This window comes from Crocuta crocuta, unplaced genomic scaffold (genome assembly GCF_008692635.1).
Source record: "Crocuta crocuta isolate KB4526 unplaced genomic scaffold, BGI_CrCroc_1.0 scaffold179, whole genome shotgun sequence".
NCBI classification, from domain to species: domain Eukaryota; kingdom Metazoa; phylum Chordata; class Mammalia; order Carnivora; family Hyaenidae; genus Crocuta; species Crocuta crocuta.
Window position 1 is genome coordinate 1,344,593 of NW_027551568.1, and position 6,283 is coordinate 1,350,875.

At 59.3% G+C, this 6,283-nt stretch overlaps 1 protein-coding gene across 1 annotated transcript in view; it reads right to left on the reverse strand.

The window, feature by feature from the left end:
- Positions 1-2,577: 2,577 nt before the first annotated feature.
- Positions 2,578-6,283, reverse strand: part of MXD4 (MAX dimerization protein 4) — a 14,017-nt gene continuing 10,311 nt past the window's right edge. The window contains exons 7-8 of the mRNA XM_077750588.1: positions 6,096-6,258; positions 2,578-5,780 (exon numbers count right to left, since the gene is read on the reverse strand). Of these exons, the coding sequence (XP_077606714.1) occupies positions 5,641-5,780; positions 6,096-6,258 (303 nt within the window). The 3' untranslated portion in view covers positions 2,578-5,640. The remainder of the gene's footprint in view (positions 5,781-6,095; positions 6,259-6,283) is intronic.

Below are 6,283 nucleotides of genomic sequence, written 5' to 3' on the forward strand. Positions count from 1 at the left end.
AACTCAGAGGAGAAAGAGGAGAAGAAAGAAAAGGGGACTGCTTTTTTAAAAAAGTTTTTTGTTTAATTCTTGAGAGAGAAAGAGGGAGCACGAGCGGGGGAGGGGCAGAGAGAGGGAGACAGAACCCGAAGCAGCTCCAGGCTCCCAGCTGTTGGCACAGAGCCCGCCGATGTGGGGCTCGAAACCACACACCATGAGCTGAAGGCGGACTCTTAACGACTCAGCAGCCCAGACACCCTAAGGGACGGCGTTTTTGAAAGATCGCCCAAGGAGCAGGACGGTGAGGGACGGAGATGAGGCCGAGGACGCGGTTTGGGAAGCCCATTTTTCCTCATGACTCTTGTCAATTCCTGGGCCCACAAGTTCTCCTGAGGATTCTGAATTGCTGACCATAGTTATTTATTTGAAAGATGTTTGTGGGGCCCCAAAAAAGGCCATAAAAATATAAAGTAGAAATCACAATGTTATTAGTGCCCAGAATACAAACCACACACACAACAGGTTTAATCATACACTCCGAAAGCTTTTAAAAACATGACTTATTAGGGTATTTCTGCATTTGAGGCTGCATTTGGGATTTAGGAAAGCAAGTGTGTTACACTTATTTCCAAGGCAAAAGTTTCTTTCCTCCAATCAAACTCATCTGGGTTTTTTTTTTTAATTTTTTTTATTTTTATTTTTTATTTCTAGGAGAGAGAGAGAGAGACAGCGTGAGCGGGGGAGGGTCAGAGAGAGAGGGAGTCACAGACTGAAACAGGCTCCAGGCTCTGAGCTGGCAGTCGGCACAGAGCCCGACACGGGGCCCAAACCCATGAACTGCGAGATCATGACCTGAGCGAAAGTCAGACGCTTAACCAACTAAGCCACCCAGGCGCCCCTCATCTGGGGTTTTAGTGGGGCCCTTGCAGAGCCAGCAGATGAAGGGAACCCATGAAGCCGACTTCTCCAAGGAAGCCGGTGGGCTAAGCAGCCTGGGCACACAGCTGTGAGCAGCAAGGGGGTTCACCGACTGCTGTTTGTCCTTTTCTCCTTCCTGTGGGAATTTTTCTCCCGATATTAAAAAGTATTTTAGGGGGCACCTGGGTGGCCCAGTCGGTTGAGCGTCAGACTCCTGATTTCCACTCAGGTTGTGATCCCATGAGATCAAGCCCCAAATAGGGCTCCGTGCTGAGGGTGGAGCCTACCTAAGATTGTCTCTCTCTCTCCGCCCTTCTCCCACTTGCACACATGTGTACGCACACACGTGTACTCTCTCTTTCAAAATTAATAAACTTTACAAAAAATTTTAGGGGAGCCTGGGTGGCTCAGTCGGTTAAGTGTCCGACTTTGGCTCAGGTCATGATCTCACGGTTGGTGAGGTCAAGCCTCGATGACAGCACAGAGCCTGCTTCAGATCCTCTGTTCCTCCCTCTCTCTGCCTCCCCCGCCCCCAGCTCACTTTCTCAAAAATAAACATTAAAAAAAATTTTTTTTAAGTATTTTAGGTTTTGGACAATATGTTTTTATATATGTTTAAACTGAAGTCTGATGTGAAAGATCATTTGTTCCTAGATGTAGTTTTCAGTAATAGCGGGACTCCATTCTTCAAGCAGTGAGCAGCGGAGACTTTTCTAGGCAGGCGAGTGACATTCTCAGACACGCGTGAGAAGCCTGACTCTAAAGTGCTCGGCACAGCTGCTGGGGCTCTCATGCAGTCCAAGGTGGTAGTGACTTCAGGTCCCGGCAATATTTGGAACTTGGCCTCACACCCGAAGCCCCAGCCCCATCCCTAGGAGGAGCTCCCTGGCCCCCCTTCCAGAGGTCCTTTTCCTTCCTTTCCGCCTCAGGCGGACTCGCCCAGGTCCAGAGGCCACAGTGCTGTCCCCCGCTGCGGGAGGGAGGAGGAATGAGATCCCTCCCTGAGGTCCCTGGAGGTCCTCTCCCAGGCACCCCAAAACGTGCTGGACAGTCTCAGGGAGCCATCTCCAGTGTGTGTGGTTGCATGTCCGATGCGGGCACCCCGGGGTCCCGGGAAAGTCCTGCTCTGGGGACTCAACTCCCCACTGCCTGGGCATCTCACCCGCAGTTGCCCGTGCCGGGGCCACACCATTTCACACCCACACCCTGCACAGCAGGCAAAGGCCACACCTGGGATATTCTGGGGACACGGAGGGCAGGTCCAAGGAAGGTTTCTCAAGGTGCATCCCTGACAGCCAACGGCAGCTGCGTGGAAAGGGTACCCGGATGAGAACACCTGGTATCCACCCTAAGGCCGACGATCCCCAGGTCCCCGCCCCAGGGCCAAGAGCAAAATCTGAATGCCAGTAGCAAGAGCATCTGGTTGGCCAATGGGGCGGGGGGTTCCACCTTCATTCAACTCCAGGTGTGACTGCCCAGGGAGACAGCTGTGATGGTGGAATCTCAGTGGTGGCCGGTTGACAGTGGGGAAGGACCACGGTCTGTCAGGACTCCCTGAAAACAGAAGCTGTGGGCAGGGCAGTGAAGCCTGCCAAGGTCAGCAGTGGGGTCTGGCTCCCTATGGAGGCCGAGGGGAGGAGAGCCAAATATGGTGATGGAAAGAACTGGAAGCCAGAGGGGTGAGGTATAAAAATCTGTATTTATATTACAAAGACAGAATGGTACAGCACAGTCCCTCCCGGTGAACAGGCAGGTGGGTGGCCCAATTCTCTCCAGTGAGGATCTTGGAACGCGCCATCCTGGCCAGCGCCAGGCCCCATGGGCAGCCCCAGACTCTGGCACAGAACCTACTCTAGATGAGGCCCAGGGTCAGAGTTCTGTGTGCCCGGCCAGGGAGAGGGGGCTCCAGGTTAGCTGGTCCAGAGAGGCAGGGGGTGGGAGAGTGGGCAAAGCCTGCCCCACTCAGCAGATGGGGATTGTCTGGGGCAGACAGGAGGGCAGGGGTCCTCAGGACCTTAGTTGGGCACACAGCTCCATCAGCCAGGAGAGCAGGCTCGGGCATCGGGCCTCCTAGACCCAAAACGCAAAGATGGGCCCAGAGCTCCAAGGAGGAGAAGCCTTCCTGCAGTCTTCCCAGCCAGCTGGGCCTGCACTGGGGCAGTGGTGGCCTGGTATATAGGGGCCACCTCCCAGTGAGGGTGGGGACCCAAACCTGAGCCTGGGACTCCAGGATCCTGGCCACCCAGTGCCACAGTGGCCCACGAGGGTGTGGGAGGGCACACGGATAGAGATCGCAGGCACCCTTGCAACCCTGTTCTGGTCCCATCTGCTTTCTACAGACTTAAAGGTGCTCAGTTATCCAGCGTGGCCTCAGCAGGGCCCCCTCTGGGTCTCTGCGGCCACCAGCAACAGCTAACCTGTGCAAAAGGCAGGGAGCCAGAGGGAGGGCAGAACGGATGTGTAACTCCTAGCACCAGACCCTGGACCTGAGGGCCACCCCCTCAAGTGTCTGCTGGTGGCAGGGAGGGGCCTCTGGGAGCCCAGCACCCCTAGGTGGCCAGTGAGGTCAACTTCCTGGCCCAGCTGGGAAGGCCAGCCGAGGGCCACAGTTGGGTCGCCTGGGGAGGGTTCTGCTGGCTGGGGTATTGGGGGAGCTGGTGCTTCATGAGTTCAGAACACGGACCGCCCCAGGGGTCTGGAGCTGTGCCTCCTGCAGCAGGGTCTTCGGCCCGGGCACTCCTGCCCCGCGCAGAGCGGGCCGGGGGCTCACTAGGAGCCCTCTGGGGACGTGCTCCGGCAGCCGGGAGCCTGGGCGCTCTAGCCCCCCGGGGACGCTGGAAGGAGCTGGGACAGAACAGTTTTCCTCTCAAGCACCAGAGAGACGTCTGGACAGTCGTGAGCCCGCTCTCCACCCGTCATCCTGACCCCCTGCAGGGCAGGTTCTGTGCCAGAGCCGATTCCAGGGACCCCTTTCTGGTTCAGTAGGCCACCCACCCCAGCGCGTCTATCAGCATGACCGAAAATAAACACCAGCTTCCCCCCCGAGTCTGGCAATCGGTTACAACGCACCAGAGAGGGGACCAGACACGGGCGGCCGGCCCCGCAGCACACCACCCACATACTGCTGTGTGGGCAAGGGCTGCGGGAAGAAAAGGCCAGGAGAAGCCTCTAAGGCCCCGGCCTAGCTACCCAGGGTGAAGGGCGGTCCTCATCAGCGGCCCGTGTCTGACATCTGGAGCCCTCACCCCAGGCTGGGGCAGCAGGGGTGGTTCAAGCTGGGTACAGCTGAGAACCCACCTCTCTGGTTAGCAGGCTCCTCGCTAGGCCCCGGGGACAGCGATGCTGGGGTGCTGGGTGACAGAAAGCTGCGCACGACCCCCCTGACCTGGCCTGGCAGGAGGCCAAGGCTGCTGGGAGGGGCTGCCGCCTGGGGGGAAGCTAGGAGGGCACCTGCTGGGCAGGCCGGGGCGCCCCTTGAGCCACAAGGGAGATGCTGGTGGTGGTGGGCGGGGCGGGGCCACACACGGGACACAAGGCACACTCGGACGACGGTGACATACAAGACGAGTCCCTGAGACGCTGGGTCACTCCCACCCTCGGCAACAAGGACACAGCAACGGCTAGGAAAATAGAGTACAAAAATCTCGTACAGGAAACTGAGGCGGCACACGCTGATGTCACTTGGCGGGGAGTCCTTAGAGCTTTTATCTCTTTTAAAAATGTTTCTCTTTTGTTTTGGGGAAAAAGCCTCTCTCCTGGGAGCCCTGTTCTGGGCTACTGGGCAGTGCAGCAATTTTTTTTTTTTTTGCTTTATTTTCCTTTAAAGGTAGATGAGAAAGCCTCCTGAGGCCTCAGTGGCTTCAGCCTGCCGCCCCCAGCACACCTCAGCCCCCGCCGGGAGGAGAAGCCCTCTGCCCAGTGCAAACCGGGCAGGTGAGCCGGGAGGGGAGGGGGAGCTAGGCACAGGCTGGGAACGGAACTTGCCCAGATGCCCCTTGAAGGCCTACCTCCCCAGGACGTGTGCCCTCTGGGTCCAGTGACCATGTGTGTCTGCCTATGTGTGTGTGTGTGTGTGCATGTGGGCGTGTGTGCCTAGGCGTGTGCGTGTGTACATCTGAGGGACCTAACAGAGCAGAAGCTTGGGAGGGGGGCCTGGCCTGCCCCCAGGAGCCCAGCCCTCGCTCCTGACACGTGTGGGGGTGCAAAGGCCCCTTTCCACCCACTTGCCCCAGGGTGCTCACCCGAGTCCCGCCCTTCATGGGTCCCTCTGTCCAGGCCTCAGGAGCCTACGTGGACCGACAGACAGATGGACAGATGGACGGAGAGCCACGCCTTCCTTCCTTCCTCGGTCCACTCCTTCCTTTCTCCTGGGATCCAGGGTTGGGGTCTGAGCTCCCCGCAGTGGTCATTAAGCCCCTCACACGGTGCCCGCCGGGATTTGCAGCAATGATATTTAATACTTCTGGAATGATTAGGAATCTGAGAACAGACCGTGGGCGGCTACGCTGGGCTCCGGGATGTGGGAGCTGGGCCCCGCCTCCCTGCAGGGGTCCCTGCCCAGCTGGGAGGGGTGGGCGGCACGGTGGGCCCTGACCGGCAGGCGGGCAGAGGCAGGCGGCCCCGGCGGCAGCTGGAGCTTCCAGAATGGCACAGCAGCGGGCCCGCGGAGAGGCTTTCGAGGACTGGAGGGCTGGCGCGCTTGGCCGGGTAGGCAGGCGGGCCAAGGTGCTGAGGGCGTTGGGCCTACGAGAGGCCGGGGCGGCCGGGCCGCCGGCAGTCGCTGCAGCCGCCACTCTGCAGGCTGTAGTGGTCGTCCACGTCACTGCTGCTGCCAACACTGTCCAGCTCAGCAGGGCCAAACTCCATGCCCTCTACGTCCACTTCTGGGGAGAACAGAGACGGTAGGATCAGATACCAATCAGATACCGGGGGGGCCCCCTCCAGAGTTAGGGCTGATCTCTGACCTCAGGGAGGAAGCAGAGGCTCTGGGGGTGGGGTCTGGGCGGGGGGACCGGGCTCCGGGCTGCAGCTCGTCAGGAACACGAAGCAGAAGCACACTGCTGGCCTCTGCACCTCGCACTCCGTGTGACACCACGTCGCTACCCCACTCGGAGCCCTCGGATAGCGCCGGGGACACGGGGCGGCCATCGTCCCCACCCTCCCAGCTCCCCACCCGGGGGCTGCTCCCACGCCCTCACCTTGCTCCGAGTCATCCGTGGAGACGGCGGAGCCTGTGCTGTCTGTGCGCACGCGCTCCAGGCTCTGCACAGAGAGCTGCTCCAGGCGCCGCTTTAGGAAGCGGTGTTCCCGCTGCAGCTGCTCCTTGATGCTCAGCGCCCTGCGGTCCTGCTCCTCCAGTTTCTCTGGGGGAGGGAGCTGTGAGCTG